This window comes from Anarhichas minor, unplaced genomic scaffold (assembly GCF_050575085.1).
Source record: "Anarhichas minor isolate MPS153535 unplaced genomic scaffold, ASM5057508v1 ptg000026l, whole genome shotgun sequence".
Lineage (NCBI taxonomy): Eukaryota > Metazoa > Chordata > Actinopteri > Perciformes > Anarhichadidae > Anarhichas > Anarhichas minor.
The window spans coordinates 4,992,603-5,016,173 of NW_027466472.1; the positions used below are offsets into that span (position 1 = coordinate 4,992,603).

At 43.1% G+C, this 23,571-nt stretch overlaps 2 protein-coding genes across 4 annotated transcripts; both read left to right on the top strand.

The window, feature by feature from the left end:
- The first annotated feature begins 81 nt into the window (after positions 1-81).
- npat (nuclear protein, ataxia-telangiectasia locus) lies at positions 82-9,778 on the top strand. Of its 3 annotated transcripts, none has more exons than XM_076099947.1 (17): positions 82-398; positions 634-752; positions 875-935; positions 1,031-1,103; positions 1,244-1,284; positions 1,614-1,856; positions 2,081-2,156; positions 2,905-3,025; positions 3,436-3,527; positions 3,670-3,751; positions 3,873-3,969; positions 4,084-4,200; positions 4,368-5,777; positions 6,136-6,236; positions 6,450-6,537; positions 6,670-8,030; positions 8,968-9,778. In XM_076099947.1, exons 1-17 carry the CDS (start codon positions 362-364, stop codon positions 9,046-9,048), a joined length of 4,200 nt encoding a protein of 1,399 aa, XP_075956062.1. In that variant the 5' UTR covers positions 82-361; the 3' UTR covers positions 9,049-9,778. The 3 variants fall into 3 exon arrangements, with proteins under 3 accessions (XP_075956062.1, XP_075956063.1, XP_075956064.1); XM_076099948.1 differs by having other exon boundaries at positions 3,439-3,527; XM_076099949.1 differs by having other exon boundaries at positions 83-398; positions 4,368-5,720.
- A 465-nt stretch (positions 9,779-10,243) lies between these two features.
- vmp1 (vacuole membrane protein 1) lies at positions 10,244-23,389 on the top strand. The gene is made up of 12 exons (XM_076099951.1): positions 10,244-10,437; positions 10,846-10,950; positions 11,247-11,379; positions 11,547-11,637; positions 12,063-12,173; positions 15,893-16,060; positions 16,336-16,467; positions 18,339-18,419; positions 18,548-18,664; positions 19,942-20,003; positions 21,589-21,688; positions 22,302-23,389. Exons 2-12 carry the CDS (start codon positions 10,872-10,874, stop codon positions 22,443-22,445), a joined length of 1,218 nt encoding a protein of 405 aa, XP_075956066.1. The 5' UTR covers positions 10,244-10,437; positions 10,846-10,871; the 3' UTR covers positions 22,446-23,389.
- Positions 23,390-23,571: the final 182 nt, after the last annotated feature.

Consider the following 23,571-nt stretch of genomic DNA (forward strand, 5'->3'; position numbering starts at 1 on the left):
TTAGAGCCGACGGTCAAACGAACTTACTGTTTGGTCGGGTGCAATATTATTAAAGTGTTAGAAAGCATATAGAAGTCATGTCCGATATATTACACGTATTAATGTATAGAGCAGAGTGTAGTGGAGTTTGACGTTTCGGATTGGACTACAACTACCAGCACTTCCATCGGGACGTTAATCCACAAACTTCCGGGTTACGCTTGAGTTCCCCGCCTTTTGAGTAAGCGACATCATCCCAGGACCTTCACAATAATAACCGCTGACGGTTTTTTAAATTCGACTCGGTATAACAGATTTTTTTGAGAGATTTTTCTCAACATGTAGCTTCCTCTTGACTCCTAATATCAACCAACAGGCAGCCATGTTGCTGCCGTCCGACGTCGCCCGGCTTGTTTTGGGTAAGTCTAATCAAGGTTTTAGTGTTGTCGTTCGAAGCGAAACTGTAGCTGTACGTTAGCGTTAGCCAAACATGATACTTAATTAACGTTAACTGTAAAAAGGTGGCTCAATGCGTATAGCCGTTACCAACCTTCAACGATAAACCTGCAGTGCATTTGGGTAATTAACTATCGAAATTTGCCGTTTGAGCTTTGTTATGCTCCTCTGATGATGTTGGTAAACGTCCTTCTTCAGGGTACCTCCAAGAAGAGCGACTGTGCGAGACAACCCAAGCTTTCATCCACGAGTGCCCAAACCTGAAAGAGTACGCCGAACACTCCACAGAAGATGGGACTATTCCTGCTTGTGTTTTTGTAAGTGCGCCTTTTTTGTCTCTGATAGGCCCCCTTTTCACAAACTCTTCAGTGTGTATGTCATGATGCTCGTACATTGAACTGCACATCTGTGATTTCTTGTTTGTCCCCCCCCCTCACAGTCCATCTTTGGGAAAGGCCTGACAACCATCCTAAACGAGTATGTAGCTGCCAAAACAAAAGGTGAGCTTATCTGACATTGTTCCACCTAGAAACATGTAGCATTTGTTATATATTCTTAAAGTGTCGCGCTTATGTTTTGGGTCATTTTTCAATAGAGTCTTGTCATGAGGTCCCTGCAGTGATGACCTCGTTGTGGAAAAAGCTGGACTTTACACTCAACCAGATCAAGTAAGAAGCTTCAAGATTCATCTTCTAAATCACTGCAACTAAGTTTTAACTGACCACCGTCTCAAATCTCAGTGACTTCTATTCAAAGCTGACATTCAACACTGTTATTGTTCCATTATTCTTCTGTATCTTATCCTTAGGTCATTGCAGAATTCCCCAGCTATATCAGCAAATCAAAGAAGTAAGTCTGTTATTAGTTTTTCCATTTTAATTTGTTGTGACAAAGGGTACATTACTGCTACATTAATGTATACTGCAATGTTACCAATGTTTTTTTTTAATCGACACCCACCCAAGTACGTTTGTCTCAGCTATCAAGATTTTTGTATTATGATTTCTACCCATCAAATGTATGTGTGGTATGCAGTTGAAAGTGTAATTGTCTAATGTTGAGGTGTTCTGTTGTCGATTGGTAAAGTTTTTATTTATCTTATATTTGCTGTCTGAGTTGTGTTTTGGCTCAGGGTTTGGTTTTAGGGCCTTTCATTTACTAGTCTCTGTTCATTGCAGTACGTTCACGCATCGGATTGGCTAACATGGCTAGACAACGGGTGTTGACCGTGGCTTCGGCTGCTGGTGTCGTCTGCTCATCGGTCTCTGAGACGAGCTCCATCGTCAGCCCTGCAAACATCTCCCACAGCATGCTCGGCCACTCCACTCCCGTGAGCTACACTGCCGCGCACGCCCGACCAGCCACCAGCAGTGGCGCACACCAGCAGATCCATGATGGCAGCCGGTTACTAAACACGCCCAGTCAGTACCACAAAATAAGCAGTGCTCTCTATATATTTGGGTTTTATTGACAGTGCAGCTGAGGTGACATTTTTAATACTGTAGAGACGTTGAAACAAACATGTATTCTGATTTTCTTTGAACAAAAGTAGTCTTGTATTTTTGATGATTGCTTGAAAACGTTGATGATTGTCACAAAACAAATTTGCTTGTGTATGATGTGTGACGTAATGTGTCCACCACAGGGGATTCACCAATACAGATAATTGTTTCAGAACATCGGCTAAATCCAGGTCCAATGTCTCCTGGACGGCGGAAATGGTAAGAATGATTATTATTGTTATATTGCAGTTAACGCATTGATGCATTTGATTGACAAAGCTGCTTTCTCGATGCAGAACTACAGTACAGAAGTAGATGTAAATGCTTATTCGGGGACTTGACTAGAATGCATACCGCATTGCATTATGGGATGTTAATGCCGCCGTAGTGTCCAGTCTTTGCATACTGTAATATTAGACTGGAAATAGTATGCAACTCACAGCCTATTGGTTCCATACTAAGGTTTCGGACATATTAAAAATCTCACATTCTGTCTTAGCTACTAAATAACAGGACATTTTGGAAATCACCAAAATGTCTACCGTGAAAAGAACTACTGCAGTTTTGATATTTTAATCAATGTGTCTGTATGACCGTGGCTCAAACTCTGTGTGCGAGGTACATGGCCTCGGTTTAGACCTTATTCACTGCAGACATTTGCACAGCTAACATGTGATTGCAGGGAAAGTAAGGGTGCTGCTTACTACATTTAATGGAATGTCTGTTTCAGCCAGCTGAGCAGAATAGAAGGACTGCGGAACTGCTTCATCTAAATGGAAAGGACTCATCGTTAATGTTATTAGTTACACCTGTGTTTTTCCTGTTAACGGGTTTAATTTGGGGTGTTTCTGTATGAGATAGCGCTTCATGATATTGTGTTGTCCATGCCTTGTGCATGTTGGCAGCCACCTCCTAACCTCTTTTATATATATATATTATGTTTTTTTTCTTTTTCTGCTGCCTTCAGGGACACCCCCAGGAAGAGAGGTGGTGCTCAGTGTGGGTCCAGTACCCCCAGTAGATGTGCCATGACTGTCAGTACCCCCAATGCAGAACCTCAACCTGAAGATGGTGACGGGAACTTTCCTGTAAGTAGATCTATATGTCAGGAGTTACGATGATGTTGTGCTGCAGATTAGGGCTAAATTACCTTTTTAGATTATCACCTCTTTAGGATCCCTGAAATAAATGTGTTTTCATTTTTGTAGTATGGTGAATGACTGGATGCTCTAGACACCAGTTTGATCTGATTTTGGTTCATTGTGCAGGGCCAGCTTCCCTGGGACATGTCTCAACACTTTAATCTATTATTTATATTATTAGAGTTAAGTGAGGGGTAAAAATAACTGTTGTTTCTCAGACCAACAGTAGGTGACCTCAGCCGTACCTCTGTTTCTGGAAGCAATTAAGTGATAGTAAAATGTCATGGAATCAGAATTTTTTAGGTTTTATGTTTCATATATTTTTTTGACCTCACAACACGTGCTAATTTCCACAGCAGCTTGTGATACAAAATGCACGTGACAGGATATTGGGGGACCGATCGTTACAAGAGAAGCTTGCTGAAAACATCAACAAAATCCTCGCCAAGTAAGTTTTCAGTTGTCATTTCCTCACTGCGTTTGTATTAAGTTGTTGTGATAGATGATTTATGATTTTGTCGATGGCAATCAAAGTTGTGACATGTCTGCAAGGATGTTATTACATGGCTGCACCAATTTCTCCTCATCAGTGAGCCAACGCCCCAAACATCTAAGGCCCCTTCGAGTACAGTGGAGGCAGACCAGTCTATTGATGAAATCCTGGGATTACAGGTGCTGAAAAACTATAAATACTAATATCATAACAATATAATTATATATATATATATAACAAGCTGTGCTTATTTTACTGTGTGTCCTTACATTATTTCCTGACATTTGTCCTCTGAAACAGGGGGAAATCCACATGAGTGACGATGCCATTCATGACATTTTGGAGCAAACGGAGTCCGACCCAGCTTTTCACGCCCTCTTTGAGCTCTTCGACTACAGTAACCTACTTTGCTTTCATTTTGTTTGCTGTGCAGAGCACTTCTGAATCACTTCTTTTTAAATTGTGCTATAACGCACCATAGAAAACCAAGTTTTCTGATGTATATTTACAGATAAAACACGATTCCCTGATGGCGAACCGGGGGATGGAGATATTGGCAATATTCCAGAAGAGGGCGACCCCGCTGGACCTTCATCTACAGTCGGACCCCTTCCGAGTGATGATCCAGGTATTCTTACAATGTCACCTTTTGATTATTGTCTGCCTCACATAGGCCAAAGCAAGTTTCTTGAATTCAAAGTTTGGAAGGAGAATAAGGTCTATTGAAGACCAAGCTGCATTAAATACACACATGGGGACAGATACTAATACTCAAATATTTATTTAATTTTTCAGTCACTGCACACCGAGATGCTAAGGCTTCGGATACAACGGCAATGGCCGTAAAGATGAGAGCTGGACAAGAGCATAGAACCAGGAAGTCTACTGCTCCCACCTTGTTGAAGAAAGTAGCTCTTGGCCCCAGCGGCAGAGTGTCTAGAATAGAAAACAGTTCAGCCAGGTTGTTAGTGAGTCACGGGGAGCATCGAGGTGTCTCATCCGCTGCAGTGGACTCAAACAGAAAAGAAAAGGCCTCACTCTTCAATAACTTTGTTTTTGTAACACCGATGGATATTGATGAACCGTTGAACACCCCTCCCCCTCTTTCAGACTGTATGCTCATTCAGGAGCCTGCCACGAAGGAAGGCCCGTGCATCATAACTTCCCCCAGTGAATCAACCGTTCTTCCCTCCGCTGTGTTTAATGTGCCGGAAGCGACATCGTATGTCGTTCAAGGACCGGAGCATAAACAAGCGCCAGGATCTAAAGCGCAACTTGCTCCAGCCCCCTCTGCTTTTTTGTTTCCTTTGCAAGTGGAACTAAACAACACTCCGATGCTGACGGCCGACCTACCTCATATGTCTCTTTCAGGCAGTGGGATAGACACTCAACCCGGGGCTTCTCTCTCAGTAACACCTGAATCTGCCTCTTGCACATCTCCTCCTAGCAGTGCCGCGGTCACAACTGTGCCTGCCTCGCCCTCATCGGCACCCACATCTGCTTCTACTTCTGCAACGCTAACGGCTACGCCCGCCTCATCCTTACCCGTCTCACCCGCATCCTCCTCCTCCTCTTGTGCCCCAGTTGGTGCAGCACTCGATCCTCCATCTGCCAACCACACCACTCCAAGCAAGGCTGCAGTGGATTCCAGTAATATCGTTTCTTTGGAGATCATTATTAGCGACAACCAGGAGGAGGATTTTTCCAGCAACGCGGCCTTGAATCAGGCAATGTCTAGCATTTCTGGAGACAAGATACCCACCATCTACCTTTCCTCTCCAGCTAAGTCCTCCGTAAGCCCCGGCACACCAAAGGCTACCTTGGATGAGGCGGCACAGGCAGTTAGTGGCTTACAAACCTCTGAGGCGCACGCCAGTCCTCTCAGCTGTAAAACTGGAGCTGTAGTCGCATCCCCGTTGACGGGGACGTCACAGGCCCAGCAAAACTTCATAATTCAGCTACCCCTGAACATGGCTAATCCTGCCCTCCAAGGAGCCACTGCCAGCTATTTCCTTGTGACTGAGCCCCCTACTGCAGATGCTCAAACCAGACAGGTGTTACTGTCTGCTGGAGTCTCAACGGTGCAGCCTTTGCCCACCAACCAGTACGGGGTGACCACACCATCTCGCTCTCGAGGCTCTTCCACCGGTAAGAGACAACAGACTACAGTAGTGGGTCATCTCGGTAGACAGAAAGTATTCTCTAGTAAGTATCACTAGCTGGCTTTGGTTTTTGTAGTTGCATCTTTTTTTATATTTAGTTTGTAATTGTCTTAACTTACTGTGAAAGGGACACTCTTCTCTTGTCATGTCTCTTTGGCCCCATTTTTATAGAATGTGATCATGTGTATTGATAATGAGTTATGTTCCTATGAAGCAATACATAATGCACAATTTGGTATGCTCGTCCACATTGACACACAGGCTGCAGTGCAAAATACCTGAAAATATAAAACATGTTGAGTACCTCCACAGAAAATTCAGGAAACTCTAAAGAGCAAAGTTCATTGAGATTAGTTTTTTTGCCATAATTCATTTTTTTTTAAATTTTTTATTTTGTGCAGGGCCAACACTCATCTTACCATCACCTGTTAAGCCCATGTTGCTTCCTGTTTCTGTTGTGGGGCCAAATACTCTGGGGAAGGTCCAGATGCTGTCCAATCAGGTAACAGAACTTTATCTGCACTTCTTCAGTTGGTAGTCAAAAGGTATTTCCTTTCTTAACATGTTTACCTAAATAATAACATGATTCCTGATCATTCAGATGATCATCTACCATTCTGCTGCAATTGTATTGTGTATGGTAAAATGAACATTAATGCATCACTTTTAGCAACGCCCAGAATAAGAAAACTTATCAACATTGTTGTATTTACAGCTTGTTGCCATACCAAACCCAGCACCGGTACAGCAGCCAGAAACTGTCACGCCAAAGTCTCCCACAATCAAACGGTCTACACCTGCTGGTGAGTTGCAAGTTGAATTGGAGCGGTGCCAGCTCGCGCTATAAAATGTTTTGCTTCATGTTACCAAAGGATGTCCTCTGTGTTTCTCTGCTTAATGTTTTAATGTCACTACCTTCTTTCTCTGAATTCCAGGCCCTGAGCAACACCTGGTCGGTAACTTGGTTCAACCTGTGTTGGCTGAAAACACGGGCCAGCAGGAGACAGCAACGGGTCCTCGTCATAGGAGAATTCTATGTTTTGACTCTTCTGCAGAAGTTCAAGCACAAACTGCTAAAACAAGAAGAAGCACCAAAGCTAAATCGACGCCACGATCTGCCCAGCAGACTGACAAAGATGATAAACAGTCGGGGACTCGAACTAAACCTTCTATCTTGAGTGGCAACAAGCCCCGGAGGAGAATAGAGACCGTCAGATGCTCAACAGATACCCAGACCGGAGGAAGCTTCATGAAGGAGGCCGAGAAGGCCACTCCTCCACAACAGCACAAGAAACATCCTCTTAAAAAGAACTATCGCAAACAAGATCATGGCACCCATAACGAAGAGTCTCAAAGGGCAAGTACCAGCAGGGTTGATGCCCCTCAGCCCGAGACTTTGAAAAAGTCAGAATCGGGAAGGAGATCAAAATCTATAGACGGTATACACAATCATGATAAGGATGGTGATGCAGCACAAGCGAAGGATTCTCGTACTTCTAAGTCCTTGTCCTCTGATTCTGCTCTGAAATCAGGAACTGTAAAGGAGAAAGAGGAGAGCAGCAGGAAAGAACCTGTAGAAAAGGCTGCTAGCAAATCACGAGAGGGGTGCACAGAAAAGAGGACTCCTACTCAGGAGATGCCAAATGTGACGGCTAACAAGGAAAATGAGATGAAAGGCAGCTTGCAAGAGCAGCAGCAGTCAACGCCTTCATCCTCGGCATTAAGAGACTTCAGCCCTCCGGTTGTCACCCAGCCTGCATCGAATCCTCAGTCCAAGGCTACAAAAGCCCCCTCAAAGACCAGCTCTCTGGCCAAACAGGCAGCTGAGATGCTGCAGGACATCCAGGGGCTCAACTCTCCTTCCTCCCCAGTCAAGAGGCCCGGAGCAGGCGGCTCAGACCACAGCCTTCCCTGTACCCCGGGGACTGGTCGCAGCCAGGAGGAGTCTGCTGACCGCGCCCGGACTCCTTCCCGACAGAGGAAAGGTAAAGACGGAGAGGGGACTCCCAAGCACCTGATTCCTCCCAACACCCCGGACGTCCCCACCTGCAGCCCAGCCAGCGAGGCCGGCAGTGAAAACAGCATCAACATGGCCGCCCACACGCTCATGATTCTCTCGCGTGCCGCCATCGCCAGGACGGGCACTCCACTGAAGGACAGCTTGCGTCAGGAGGAAGTGGGAGAGAAATCGCCCACGAGCTCAAAGACCTCTAAGAAACGCAAACAGCCTTCTCCCACGGCCAGCCCACGTGCAAAGAAGGAGTCAAAACAATCTCCCAGCCAAAAGACAGACCGGGTGAGTACCATACAAGGATTTGTCATGTTTAGAATGTGTTTGGGTGTTAAAACTACTTTGTTATAGACAAGTTCTGCTTCAACATTGTTCTGTTTTTAGATGTAGGGCTGCAGACAACGACTTTTTTCACAGTGTATTATTTTTCCGTTTTAATCGTTTGGTCCATAAATTGTCAAGAAAAAGAAAAAAATGTTACAATTTAGAAAAGCCCAAGGTGATGTCTTCAAATCGCCTTTTTAATCAAAACTCTAAAGGTTTTCTATCAAATATGGAAAGCTGCAAGTTCTCACATTTGAAAAAAGCTTCAATAAGGGAATCTTTCATATTTTGGACAACCCTGAGAGACAACCAATACACTCTGGTTTGCTCTCTTAAGCAATTCTAATGATTATATGTAAAAACGGTATACTAATGAAAGTTAAGTTTAGTCTTTTAACTTAGGACTGAGCCTGACAAGCTGAGAATGAGAGATGTCCTAACATGACATGCCGGTTTGGTGCATTGGACTCTCTTTGCCTGTAGGTGTGACTGTGTCGCCATGTGTTCGTCCTCTAATAGACTGGTGCCCTCTGTGGCCCTGAACAAGATAAGCAGTTTACAGAGTGGCTGGATGGATTTAGGTGACAGTGCGGCCTTTACTCTAGTGCCACCATCAGGCTGATCTTTACTATTATTTATTGTTTGCCCCGATCATTAAGAACTAAGAGGATCCGAGCTGTCTCTGTTCTGCATCCATGCAACACTGTGTGTGTAATGAGCAGCACATCTACACAGAGCCACAAGATGTTCTCTTGCTGAAGAACTGCCTTTTGCTGTCTGTACTTTACTTTTATATTGTAATGAAGTGTTTATGCATAACCCCATTAATACCATTAAAAGAGGGGATGTTGATTCACATCACTGTTGTGTAATTCTGACTTTTTGTTTCAATCTGCAGGAAAGGAAAAAACTTGTAGACTTATTCCCCCATGACCTGGATGTGGATAAGTTCCTGTCCTCACTACACTATGATGAGTGAAACCGGACCCTCCAACAGGAAAGGACCTCCGTATCGCTACCTGCTTAAGTTACTATCCAGGAATAGAACAAGCCATCTGCTAAATCAGTGCCTATGGTTCCTATTAGGGACCTTGCCTGAGACCGTATAAGCTGCAATGTCTCCTTCAGCCAATGACGGGCTTTGATTTGGTTGATCAGCTTCCATTTTGGATGATCTGCATAACGCCTAGTTTCATGCAGCTGTGGAACTTTGTTGTATTTCCCCCCCCCCCCTCATGCTCACTTCTGTTTAATTTTTCATTGTTTTGTACAAACATCAGTTGTTTTGGGGCCCTTTGACATATTGGGTGCATGTTGATAAAATGATGACTCAAAGCATTTTCTTGGTCAATATTTGACCCTAGTTTGATAAATCCAGCTTCCACTGGCTGATAATCTTTTGTACCAATGTGTTTTGATAATTGGGATACTGAAGACTCATTGGTTTTAGTTTGTCATGTTCAGTGAAGTCTGGTTAATTGAAAAATACAAAAATGTGAAATTATATTTTATGTCTCACACACGTATACATACATGGAATAATGACACACAAAAGTGCTGCAATTGTTCAAAATTGCGTACTCTGCTTCATTCAATGTAATAAAACAAAGTCTTTGTGTATTTTTCCTCAGTGTACACAGAGATGTGTTTGGCTTGAATGTCATGAAGCTCAATAAATTAAGTTTTGCTCTCTCTGAGTAAAATAATGATATATGTTCAGTCTGCATCATTGCAGTGAGGTAAAGGGTCCTTTAAGGGCCCAAAAGGAGATCCATCAAGTATACAATGCAGACCTGTTTTACAGTTGGACACTCCTGATGGACAGACGGACACTGAGACTGACCAACAATGTTCAGACTTGATTTAGGATTAATGCCATCTTCATCTGGTTCTAGACTAATATTGTTCCATGGCTCAAGGTTAAAACTAACCCACTGCGAGTGTTGCAATAGTCTCACTTTGTTGGCAAATTTGGCATCCTCTGATTGGACCATGACACACACTTTACGGAAATACGTCTCCAATCCAATTTCACAATAAAAGCATCACCTTTATGAGTTAAATCGTATTGAATTAGAAGGCAAGACTGTGCTTTATATATACTACGCATTGTTTCCACGTTTATACAACGGATTATTTCACCACACCAGGATAACAAAATTTGCTTGAAGAAAAATATGTCACGGCTGAACGGGTTTTACTTTAACACGTCCGAGGTTTGTTTCCGGGTCTAGAGGACAGGAAAGAGGTACGACTGTCATATGATTTTAACAAACATCGCGCTAGATCCCCTCAGTTTGGAGTAAATGTTGTCATTACTATAGCAGCAGAACGAGAAGGAACGTTTTTTTTACATATCTCCTCACAAGTAAGGCGACTCCTTATTAATATTAAAACCCTTTGATGTAGAAACTGCCTCCGTCCCTAGCTTAGCCGTTAGCATGGTGGCTAACCGGTTAGCATGTGGAGGATTGTGATGTGCACGCATTCGGCATCATATATTGTGACAGATTAAACCACAAAGCGACGATTATTAAGTAAACCACACGTTGTTGTCACGAGGCAGTTGGTAACATGTTCGTCATATATCTTGAATGATATTTAATCTTTTTGTAATCTCATTTAAATGTCTGTCGGCGTGTTGACGAGATTTTTATTTTTTTTTTATTTTTTAAAGCTGACAAGGTTTTCCAGACAGGCATGTGCTCTTTGGTCAATAGGAAACGAAAGAACAGTGAGCGAGCGACTGTTATTCTCTTGTTCTCTTGTCTCCTAGCCTGACCTGCTGAGACCTTGATAGACATGATGGCAGCCAATGGAGCGAGCTGTGCACGGCAACAGAAACGTGCAGCCAGAGACAAACACAACGGCAAGTCGACAGGTCGGTAAACGTCAAACTTTTTAAATGTGTACATTAGAAGAAGTCAACACTCATCTCCGAGGTGTCCCTGAGACGTGTAGCAGGTGTTATCTCTGATGCCACAGTACGATAACCACCATATAGTTTGAACAAGTCATACACACCCTGATTCATTCAAACTATTGGCTTATAATAGAGCTGGTTGGTGTCACGTGGTATCATGTATTTACCATTAACAGCTCAACAGAATACAATAGTTGAAGTAGAGGCAAGTATGACAGTATTGGAGGTTGATTGCAATTCTGTCTGCGCTCCAGACTCTTCAGTGAGAGAGAGGCGACAGGAGGATAAGGAGGACCGCCTGTCTCTGGTGGTGTGGAGGAGGCCCGTCACCACACTACACTATTTCCTCCTGGAGACTCTTATCAAGCTAAAGGAGTGGACCTTGAAGTAAGACGTTGAACAGGTTTTTCTAGTGTTTTTGTCAGGATGTCATATCTGTTTTTCTTGTTAATCTAGTCTGTATTGCTCACCAACATACCCGCTGACTTAAATAATAATTAGTTATTTGATCTTGTTTACTTATTGACATTTTGTTTCCTTTCTTTCCTTTTCAGGCTTTGGCAGCGACGAGGCGCAGTGTTCTTAGTTTTGTTGTTATGTTCTCTGTTCTCCTTCGCCTACTCTACGGAGGGAGCACACCAACAAGTAAGGCTTGACGTTAATAATCAACACCACTGCTCTGTCACCAGCCTGTTTAAAGGTCAATGATAAGTCACTCTTTAGCCACCTAAAAACATTCTTGTAAGGCTGTTGGGAAATAATGAGGTCAAGTAACCTATTATCATACAGTCAGTTGGCTGAAAGTTGTGTTTACTAATTCCTCTGTGCAGCGGTTCGTTACTGTTCGGTTGAAGCATCACCAAGCTTCAACATAAAATGAATCTCCTTATATTCCTCACATTTACAATGATGAACTAATATGTAACTCACGACAGCTCTTAAGTAAATCATTAAATATCAGTACGAAAGACTCAAACTGTTGTTTAAAGTAATTTAGAATTGCCTTTTTAAAAACAGACATAATTCAAGCAGCATTTGCCTTCTAATCAGTTTTATTTTCCTCACTGAAGTATGTCGAGTACCTGGAGAAGAGGTTCCTGTGGTGTGCCTACTGGGTAGGCCTTGGGATCCTGTCCTCGGTTGGCCTTGGGACCGGCCTGCACACCTTTCTCCTCTATCTGGTAAGATAACACTTTATGGTTTGGCAGAAGTGTACACACCAGTTTTTGAATTGGGTTTGTACAAAATACAGACACGCTATCCCAAAAAAAGATATGAAACAAAAAGTATCAGGCTGCACTGAATTATGAAAGTGCTGCAATCCCAGCAGCCACCTCACTGCGAGGGCAGCTGTGGCTGTGAAAGAAATCTTCCGTCTTAAGATGAGCAACATGACAAAAGTGAGGAAAAATATAAACTAACGCATCTTTATGAATGTGAAGCCGCCTACTGTTCTGGCTCTATATAAAGTTCAAACCAACTGGAGCAAATGTTGATGTAATGCCATTTAAATAAGCAGCATGAAATTGTAGTAACTGGGGGAAAAATGGCGAGAAATGCCGGTCAGTGATAAAGTAATTTGCCCACCTGTACACACTGTAAGTGCAAACAAAAACAGACACAATAAATAGATGTAACGTTCCACTTAAACCACATTAATATCTAATCATCCACATGTTTTTGTCACGATTGTACCCATTACTACATTTACATATTTCTGGGAAAACTGACTCAGCTGGCCAACATGCGACCCATTTCTCAACAGTCAAAAGGCTGCAAAATGAAAATGTCTCGAAGGACACAGTGTTATTATCTGGTCGGATGTACTCGGCATGAGTCAGGATGTCCTGTGTGTATCTATAGTATGCAGGCTGACGTCTCATTCACCACACACTTCCCTTCTAGACATACCTGCCTAATGGACATAAAAGCTCCATGTGTGTCTATTCCTGCAGTTGCCAGAGGATGGCGTCACACTCCACAGTCATTGTCTTCCACTCATTCCATTTTGTCACCCTTCAGATCCAGAGCGAACCAAAAGTTCAGTGTAATTTTTCCCCTGACATGCAGTCACAGAATGACCGTATGACTGAGTCACCAAAATGTGTGTCATTTGTCTTGTGGTTTAAAAAAAAAAAAAAGGAGAACGTAGCAACATGAAACCAGAGTGCGACATAGTCCTCTTTAGACCGATGATGTGGCTTCTGTTCTGTGGAGTTTGTGCAGATGTGGGCCTGCTGAGTCAGATGTTTCCATGCTAATGAAATCATGGGAACAGATATTACTGGGCCCTCCATGTGTCGGAGATGCTGTGCACTCCTTCTGTTAATGCTTCACATTGTTTGTTTGACTGAGTTCACTGTCCTCTGTTGTCTATAGTTACTTTAAAAACTCAGTCCAACAATAACGCAGCGGTGGCTCATGTTCTCTTTAACACTTTAGAAGGTGTGACCTCATCCTCTCTCCCTCCTCTGTGTGAGGGAGGTTTTCTCTCTGAGTAGGCACCGTCATCTCCCCCGGATGGAACAACCGAGCATCTGTTAAACCAGTTTCTCCTCATTTCTTTTTTTTTTTTTTTTTTTTAAATGACCAGCTTTTACTTTTGCAATGGATACTATCTGTTTTTGACAACAACTTTCCTTTGCGTCCCACTTTGATGGCCTACTTGAGGCTCTTCTGATCTTGTTTTACTAAACCTGATAAAATGTTGAAATTCCCATCAGAAACATTGTGTCTAGACAATAAAATGTAAACCAGTATTCCCGAAATGTTAGTGGCTAGCAACCTTCATGTTACAGGAGAAAAGTGTTCTGTTGAAAGTCAGGACAATCCTCCCATGTCTCTATTATAAGTGGGAGGGCTCTTGTGGCCCAATTAGCGACAGAAGAACGTGGTGGTTTGAATTACAATTAACTTTACATTATGAACTGAGCAAAGATACTATTAGGTTCAAGGGGTTGTAGCCGTGGAGGAGTGCTTTTGAAGAGGTTTAGAAAAAACAGTTCCAGCTCATCGGTCCTTTCCCAGCTCTCTGTTAGACCTCCTGCCATCTCCTCACACCAACCCAGGCCTCCTTTATCGTAGCCCCCTCCAGACTGTATAGCCTTTTCTTCAGCTTTTCACACATGTTGACCATAAGCCCTCTGCTCATAAGGAGACTATTTCCTGTGTCTCTATTCACTAGAACTTAGCTCGTGTTCAGTGTCACAGCTCCTATCACTGATGCCTACTTACTCAGTGTTGATGTCAGCCGTAGACGGGGAAACCCCCGGTTTTAATGTTGAAGGAAAAACATCTCCCACCTGCACACGTTGCACTGTGAGTTCACATCAAGCCTGAAGCACGAATAGATAGCCCCATAGAGAGGAGGAAATCATCACGCTCATGGGAGAGGGGATTCACTCACCAGCATGATCTTATGATTCATCATGATGTGTTGCAGCTCAGTGCTGGATTCTAGTCGTACTAATGTGGATGAAATAAGAGAAAAGGCACGTTCATACATTGCTTTTACTTGGAGATGTATCTATTTGATCATGGTTTGATTAAAGCTTCTTTTCCTCCTGTCATGATGGCAGCTAAATATGGCGATCCAACCCTGTCTCCGTTCACCTCTTTGGTTTAGAACACCTGATTAAAGTTGTGTATGATGTTCAGAGAATGATTCCTAATGTTGCTAACGTACACTTATCAGGTCCAAATTAAAGTCAACCAGCACAGGCTGTTTTCCGCTAATTATTTGTTGGATTCCATGAAATGTGCTGTGGCTGTTCATGACCCCGAGATGATTAGATCGTAACATTTTTGGAGACACGGAGAGCTACGCATGAGAACTTCCCTCTTACTCGATCCAGAGGTCAGAGTGTCAAAGCAGATTGCCGTGAAATTTTCCTGAACTCGTTTTAACATTTGAATCACTCCGTGGCCCTTCCTGTTGAGTCACCTTCCCAATAACTTTGACATATTTAGACCCATTACTGGTGAGAAAAGGAACAATTGGTAGTATGTTGTCTGTCCCATCTCTGCTGCTTTACGGGTCCACTAGCGGTGCTTTTGCGAGGTTGTCTCGTTCCTAAACATGATTTGTAATCTTTTTTTTTCATTTAATGGAAATCCACTTAGGATACTGCGCAAAGAAGTAGTTCATCGGCCCTGTATGCAAAGCGTTGTACTCTGGTGAACAAAGAAGTTCCCCGCAGGGCCAACGTATCGCCGGTCTGATGAGTGTCGGTTTGGTTTCAGAGTTTGACTCGCAGCTGCTTAGTGTTTCTTGTCGTGTCGTGAAGAAACGCCATTAAGTGAGCTCCTGTTTGGTTTGGAACAGACCGTGTTGTGTCAACTAAAGAAGCCTCTTGTGCGCTCATACGCGGTGGCGGGGGGGGGGGAGTAATTTCCAGTCAACACAGATTAATTGTGCGCTGTCCATCTTCTGTCAGTGCTGCCTGTATCACCTGAAGGAGGCATAATGGAGGAGCTGTGTGCTAGTTACAGCGGGGCCCACTGTTTTTGAGGCCAGGTGGCTGGGCCTAACCAGACGTCTTTACAATGATAAAGGATGACATGCCTACCTGTCGGAGAGAGACTGTGAGTCAGCTACCGTCGGTCTGTGTCTGTACCTGTGGGCACAAGAGCTCCTTTAATCATGCAACAGCACATTCAATTCACCTAAAGTACTTGTGTAGGGCTGTGCAATACAGCCATATATCATTGTTAAAGGTCCAACAGTTACTAAATACTTAAATACACACAGTTGCCAGTTTATTAGGTACACCTAGCATTTACTGACCGTGGTATTGGCAATATTTAAACTTTCTTCTGTTGAGAATATTCAACAAGGGTAGGCTAATAATAGTATAGTATATGTCCACTAATGCAGCTCATCTTGTCTCACCTCTCTCAGGGTCCTCACATAGCATCGGTGACCCTGGCAGCATACGAGTGCAGCTCCACAGACTTCCCAGAGCCTCCGTACCCAGACCAGATCATGTGTCCCCAAGGTGGAGGGCTGGAGGGGAGCATCTCCCTCTTCTCAATCATGTCAAAGGTCCGCCTGGAGGCCTGCATGTGGGTAAGTTTGAATAAAGAGACAGCTCAGTGATGCACACTGACAAAGGGCAAGACTGTTAGCCAGCGGTGGGTGGTATTGTGACCGCTGGAAACTACTCTCAGCCTCATGTCAACATGCCTATGGAAGGACAGAAACGCTATGATACTTGTATATGCTTCAAATGCTTGTGTCGTGTGTACGAAATTCAGAAGTTCATGGTGGCATGAATTAGTCGCCTGTGGGTGAAATGGATTAGCAAACGCTGACGTGGAGCATTTTTGATTGTGCTGGTCTAGGGGGCAGGCACTGCCATCGGGGAGCTGCCTCCGTATTTCATGGCCAGAGCGGCTCGTCAGTCGGGAGCTGATCCAGAGGACGAAGACTACGAGGAGTTTGAGGAGATGCTGGAGCAGGCAGAGGGCGCTCAGGTCAGAGTCGCACACACACACACACACACACTCACACATCTGTTATGAGAACCAGTGGTTTTGTCATCAGCAGATCATGTGCACAAAAATACAAAGAATGTTTTGATCAAGATTTAAGAAGCAGTACCCACCTCAGATGACCTTTTCATTTGATCTGAAGTGGCAAACGGTTACACCTTAAAGCAGAGTGTGTAGTTTAAAAATCTCCACAAACACAAGTTAACTGTGAATAGGTTACATTTTCTTTATCCTCCAAATTTCTCACATTTAGTGCAGAAGTTAGCCTCGATTCAACCTCCTGTCCTCATTGAAGACACAACTACCCTGAATATTGAAGTGTTCGTCCCTCTACTTGGTTCCATATTAGCACAGATGTTTACACTTTACCAACCCACCCAATATGACATGATCATATCTGATCTGGCCTCATCTTTATAATGCACGACTGACCATGGAGCCACTGTCCAGCGATTGGTCCTGAAGTGCCATGTGACTTCAGTGAAGCCCCTCCCTCCTTGCACTTCCAGTAAATCTGTCTGTTTTGTGGGTGAGTCACCCTGAGCACAGCTCCCCCCTTTAATCATCCCTCGGGCTACGCTCTCTCTCTCCTGCCTCCCTCTTTCCCTCCCTCCCTCCCTCCTCTCTTTTCACCGGCCTCTAATTTGACTGACTGACAGTTCTGTCAGGAACCTAAGCTCACATGACTGGAGACGGCTGAGATCAGATGCTGAGTCAGCAGCAGCAACAGAAATCAGAGGGATTGTGTACGTTGTCTCCATGACCTGTTTCTCAGATGAATAGGCTCAAGAGGCCAAACCTCACATCACACGGGTCTCATCACGGGAATGTGTTCAGGACGTATCCGCGTGTGCATTTCTCACATGTTTTCTAAGCAACCGGCTCACAGGAGAGTCTGAAGCTTTTTTTATTAACAGCTGAGGAACACATGGTTCATGGGAATCAATGTCACACAAAATATCTTAAGAAGAAAATGACTTTGAGGTGTGTATTGTTATAATAAATAATCTCAAGTCAGTATTCTTCATAGGACTAAAATAACTTGCGATACATTGAAACAAACTTGAAAAGAATGAATCATAACTTGTAACTGAGCAAATATGGCAGATGTTTGTTTTTTTATGACGGTCACTATATCCTGAGTAGTTATTTTAAGTTGCCGACTAACTTTAATGCTTCATCTTCAGGGTTTTTTGTGACGTATAAAACAAAATTCTGAAGATGAAATCAAAGATGAATTGTAATTGTGGAGACTGAAATGTGAATGGCTTCCAAAATCGACGTTGATGAGCTGCCCCCTTAATCTCCCTCCTGCATCGGCCGTCATCTCCACCATGTATTGTGGAAAGTAGCTGACGATGGCTTCTACCTGAAACATAATTAATGAGGAGAACCTTTATTTGTGAGTGCTGGGTTATTGTTTCTATTCATCTTCACCATGTAATCGCAGACATCCCCCCCCCCCCCACAGGGCTGAAGATGGGAACTAAAGATCCTCTGCTCTTATGTTGAGTTTTCAGCTGTAATGTCATCAAACCAACAAAACTAAACCAAAATAGATTTTATTTTACTTCATACAGTGCTCAGAAATAGCAGCCATTTCACCCCAGTACTCTCAACAGTACTCTCGTTTCTTGTAATAGTCTTGGCAGAGAATCTGCTCAGCAAACCACACATCTGTGAGAAACACAGCTCGAGTATTTTCAGAAATGAATAAAAGGATGACGTGTTGAGAGACACCCATGTATTTAAAACTTGTGCCGTGTCATGCCAGTCTTTTAAGAAGATCTTACCCATTCATATCTGACGGCTGTAATGTGGTTTGAATCTGTTTTTGCTCATTTGTTTTTCAGGATTTTGTCACAAGAGCTAAACTGGGAGTGCAGCATATGGTGCAGAAAGTGGGGTTTTTTGGGATCTTGGCTTGTGCCTCGGTAAGTTCTTTATAATGTAACAGCAAGTTTTATGCATGTGTGATGAAAGATTAATGTCTTTCCTCATTTCAATAACCTGTAACAAGGGTAACTTATACATTAATATGTGATTTCTGTGTGTGTTTCAGATCCCTAATCCTCTCTTCGACCTGGCTGGAATAACCTGCGGTCATTTCATGGTTCCCTTCTGGACCTTCTTTGGAGCGACTCTAATTGGGAAAGCCATCATCAAGATGCATATACAGGTCGGTAGCTCAACTAAAAGCTTTTTTTTATCAGAGGAGGTTATACACGAGCAAAGGACCAGTTCACATCAAATCACACCAGGTTTTTCCATTTTAACATAAAGAAAACCATACAGGCACACTTAGCTTCAAATATGACTCATCTTTTGTTTCATGTCATCACAATTGCCTATCCACATAATGTAATAAAGCATGTCAAAAAAAAGGGGGGGGGGGGGGTTATGCACTGCTGACTGATTCACAACCTCAAAACGTGTGGGAGAACTGAGATCAAACCTCCAGCTTAGATCACGGGTTGGTGGCTGTGAGAAACTCCTAATTGTGCACTTTTGGTTAACTCTTTCTGACTCTGGGCCTTTTGGGGATTCCTTATTCTAGTTTTAGCTTTGAGATTGATCCAGAACGTATAAACAGGCTCCAGATGAAAGGAAGGAAGCTTTTAAGAAGTCTTAAACAAGAGTTTGGATTAAATAAAACTCCACTAGATCAAAAAAAACCTGTTAATTATGGGTCGATTGTTGAGTCTGCCACACCAGTGACTAATATAAGCCGATACAAAGGGAGTCTGTCTGCGGGTGAGTCGCTGAGTGTCTTAACAAACTGAGCCGATCCATCTCATGGTGGTACCAGTCGGTGATCTCACTCTGAGGCCTTCCAGACAAAGGTTGTGGAGGATGTCGAGTGGACATGAGAAGCTAGACATGAGAGGAGGAAGTTAAAGAGCCGGTATGAAGCTGCGGGGGGGGGGGGGGGGGTGTCTCTTTGTAGTATTTTCCTTTTTTTGGTACCTTGAACCTCTTGGGCATCACGTGTCATGTCCCGTCTGATTTTGTCCAGGGGGCCATGTGTCATGCTGTTTAAAGCTGATCAGTTTCAGGACCGGAGAAAGAACACACACACACACACACACACACACACACACTTTGGCGCTTTGCAAAAACCACACAAAGCCCCCCGCAGCCCAGAATTTAGCTTACTGCCGGGTTTGGGTTTCGTAATTAGTGTGTCTGTGGACTGTGGCAGATGTGGCCTCAATTTCCCACAGCTGTGCCGCTAAAATAGAAAATCTAAAGATGTTTTATCCGTCAATATATTTCTGTTTGTCATGTGTGTTTCTCAGAGACACTTTGTTGTTTTGTCCCCATGTCCTGTAAAACACCACTTTACATAAACGTCTATCATTTTATGTCAGGGAGGTTTTCTGTGTTGTATTCCTCTGCATATTATCAGAAAGTAATTGTTTTTAACGCTTATTAATCTCTCTCGTTTTCTTACAGAAACTATTTGTTATCATCACCTTCAGCAAGCACATAGTGGAGCAAATGGTGTCTCTCATTGGGTAAGTGTGTGTGTGCGTGTGTGTGTGTGTGTGTGTGTGTGTGTGTGTGTGTGTGTGTGTGTTTGTGGAGCCATTGTCTTCACCTGGTTTTGTGGACCGCAATGCATTTGTAAACATTTTCAGATGCATTTTGACCACTGATTGGAGATCCTGTATGAATGAATGCTTTCACTGCGGGGGTGTACGTGCATGCATTTAGCGTTTTTCCACAGAAAAGGTATACCCCCCCCCCTCCACACACGCATGCGTTCCATCTCTCCAGCACTGGTGGTCAGGCATGTGAGGTCCCATCTGAGCATGTTGATCTGACTCACCAAGTTCAGCTTTCACTCAGATATTTGCCCCAGCGAGGCGGGAAACGTAATCATAGACCATAGATGGAAAAAAAACCTTCTGACTGTTGAACTAGTTTAAGGAATTCAAGGTAGCGGTAATGTCCTAATTGTTAGCTTTAATGTAGCACTTTGGGTGCTAAAATGTAGCATTCACAGTAAAAGAAAAAGATACTAATTAGTAATCATTGTAGGTCAAGTAATGAATTATCAGTAGGCCAAATAAAAGCCAGTAAAGAGTTTAGTCAGACTTAATGTTAAGTTCATGATAGACTAGATTAAATAAAAAATGAGCAGTTAGTGATCTTAATCTAATGTCACTTTAATGTACGTCCAGGAAGTAGCTTTGACCTGAATCTATGGTCATAGCCGAGTGTTCTGTGTCTTTTTGATTGAAAAATTAAATTCAAGGTTCTTTCCCATGAAGTTCAGACGGTGACTCGCCATGAGAGCTTCAGTACTGATACAGGATGTTTTTTGTGTGTGCTTGCATGCTAAGTGGAAGAGATGGCAAGAAAAATGAATGAGTCAAACTAAAACTAGTTGGGTTTGTTTGAAATGAGCAATTACCCACTTCCCTTTAGCTATTAGTTGTTTAGTAAATGATCCAAAAACATGTTTATGTCTCAAGTTGGGACAGAATTGAATGAAAGAAGTGGGAAGTCTATATAGAAAATGGATCCCTTTCAACTGTACCACTGCTGACCAACATGTGGAACTATAACTCCATTGCTTCTCTATGACATGAATTGATGAGCTGGTATCCATTATGATTGGCCCCCTGGTGAGCTAATCCACATTACCAAATAAGGACATGAGCACGCCCTGATTGGATATCATTCCACAAGAAGGCAGCAATGGTGGTAAAGGTGATGACATCATGTCGACTCACTTCCTGATTTAAGGGGCTGACACGGGCTCCTATAGAGAGCTGAGGAGTATAAGAGGAGGGCCGAAGGGTTTCTACTTCATTCCTCTCTGCTGTCTGCTCCTGCTCACAGTAGGTGGAGGCTCCAGGATGGGCCCCTCATGTAGGACAGGGCCTCCAGCAGCTGTTACAAAGGATGCTGGTTGAGGACCTTTTGGTAGTGTTCAGGGAAAGAGAAGACTTCAGGCTCTTATAGGGAACAAGTGTTCTAAAGCTTCAATTTTTGTGTGTCCTTGTCAAAGGAAGGGTGCTTTAAAGGGTAAGTGAACTAATGTTCTTCCTCCCCGTCTCTTGTGTCTCTGTGTGCATGTATGCGCTGTGTCAGGTCTGTGCCCAGAGTGGGACCATCACTCCAGAAGCCCTTCAGTCAGTACCTGGACGCACAGAGGAACAAGCTGCACCATGCTGGAGGAAGTGCATCAGCGGTAAGAGCAATACTAGTGGTAATATTTGACCACGCACCACTTTAGAATGATGACTTCTTCTTTATATCACAAAAATCTGACTTTTATTGATGTATTTATTTGTTAAGATTAGCAATGTATGTCTTTGAGCCTTTTGTCGTGCTCTAGATGGAAAATATAAACAGAGTTGGGAGCTTGTTTTAATAAAGCCCAACAAATTTGAGGCCAATATTTATATTTTGGAGTGTTAAAAAAAAGCTTCTTTTTTTTCTCGTAATTGCAAAACATAATGTTTTTAAACATCCTTAAATTTAGTTATTACCAAAGTGTGATTATCAGTGCTCTCTGGTGGACAAATGATGTAACTAAGAATTTTTTTTTAATGACCTCAAACATATCTTTACCATTTCTGTACTGCAATTTTATTTTAGTTATCGACCAACGTATGCGTTGATACTTGTATATTTGCGAGCTGTAGTTTTTAGTTTGAGTCTTTGGCTGCTAGAGAACACGCACTCCATGGGTTACATGGATATTCGCAATATTTTTGCCCCATGAACTGAAATATTACAATATGCTTTTTTTTATGAGGGTAACTGATGGCATACGCACTCCCAATTTCTTGGGTTTCCAGGATGAGAACTGGCTGTCGTGGGTGTTTGAGAAGGTGGTGCTGGTCATGGTCTGCTACTTTGTCACTTCCATCGTCAACTCCGCGGCTCAGAGCTACGCCAAGCGCCTGCAGCAGCAGAGGCACTCAGAGGGGAAGACCAAGTGATGGCGAGACGGAAGCGGTTCAAAAACATCCAAGTGACTGTTTCTGCTGCTGCTGCTGAGAGAACCTCCGCTCAGCCACGGCCACTTACGACTTAACAACAAACCTCACCCCCCCCCCCCCCCTGCCCCCCTGCCCCCCCCCCCCCAATCCAATCCATTCTCAGAGGCCGACCACTCAAAAAACCAGGCACTATTTGTTGGCGTGTGTGTGCGAGCGCTTTTGAGGATGTATGTGCTGTTTGGCGTTTGTCCCTCTTCAGGTTTTGTAGTTCTTCCTCTCATCTCACTCTCTAGGTGTGTAGTGCGATTGGTTTTATTGCTGATCTTAACGTGTTACTTTCTGTTAAATTAACCCATTTGTTGACCTCAGATGTACAGCAGCAGTTGGGTGGTGACTGCTGTGTAGGTGCAGTGCCCATCAGACGCTATGCCTTATGCAAGACGGGGAGGTCTCACTTCCCTTGAATATAGTTTTTGACTTAACTTGATTTTTATTTAATTTTGTAACATTTATGTACGGATGGATCTTGACTTGTTTGTACAGTGCGCTGCCAAGATAACTGCTGTGGATGGTCTTTCTTTTCAGGGTTTAATTGTCCTGTTTTTTGTCCTGTTAAAGACCAAATTTGTCTTTTTTTTGGTCTCTGGATTTGTCAGTTTAAAATAGTGAAGAAAAAAAAAAAAAAAAGAAGCAATATCAACTTAAGAGTGTGGTGTTGATGGTTTGCACATTGTGTAAATATCTTAATATCTTTTTGACAGTATGCACAGATGTATTTCTATTCTAATGGTCTGTGTGGACATGAGTTAACTTGAACCAAAAAAAAAAAAAAGGTGATATCATTTGTAAAGTGACATTGTACTCTCGGCTAACTAGACCCATTTCTATTCTGTACATTTAGGTTGAACCTTGGATCAGATCATATATAAAACATGTAAATCATAGCACTGGTTTCCAAGTCTGATTCTCTCTTTTGTTTCACATTCTTTGAGTTGAAGATTAACTTTTAAATGTTCATCCTCATACGCTGTGAGATATTGTGACGTTTAAAAACTGTTGTAAAGTTTCTTTAAATCCTCGTGACGGAGCTAATGGTTAGTTTTCTCTGAGAAATGATCCTCTTTAA

Coding starts and splice junctions, on each gene's coding strand:
- npat (XM_076099947.1), top strand. CDS start 362: ATGTTGCTGCCGTCCGACGTCGCCCGGCTTGTTTTGG. Junction 1,104..1,243: donor TTTACACTCAACCAGATCAA/GTAAGAAGCTTC, acceptor TCTTATCCTTAG/GTCATTGCAGAATTCCCCAG. Junction 1,285..1,613: donor TATATCAGCAAATCAAAGAA/GTAAGTCTGTTA, acceptor TGTTCATTGCAG/TACGTTCACGCATCGGATTG.
- vmp1 (XM_076099951.1), top strand. CDS start 10,872: ATGATGGCAGCCAATGGAGCGAGCTGTGCACGGCAACAGAAACGTGCA. Junction 11,638..12,062: donor CGGAGGGAGCACACCAACAA/GTAAGGCTTGAC, acceptor TCCTCACTGAAG/TATGTCGAGTACCTGGAGAA. Junction 16,468..18,338: donor AGCAGGCAGAGGGCGCTCAG/GTCAGAGTCGCA, acceptor TTTGTTTTTCAG/GATTTTGTCACAAGAGCTAA.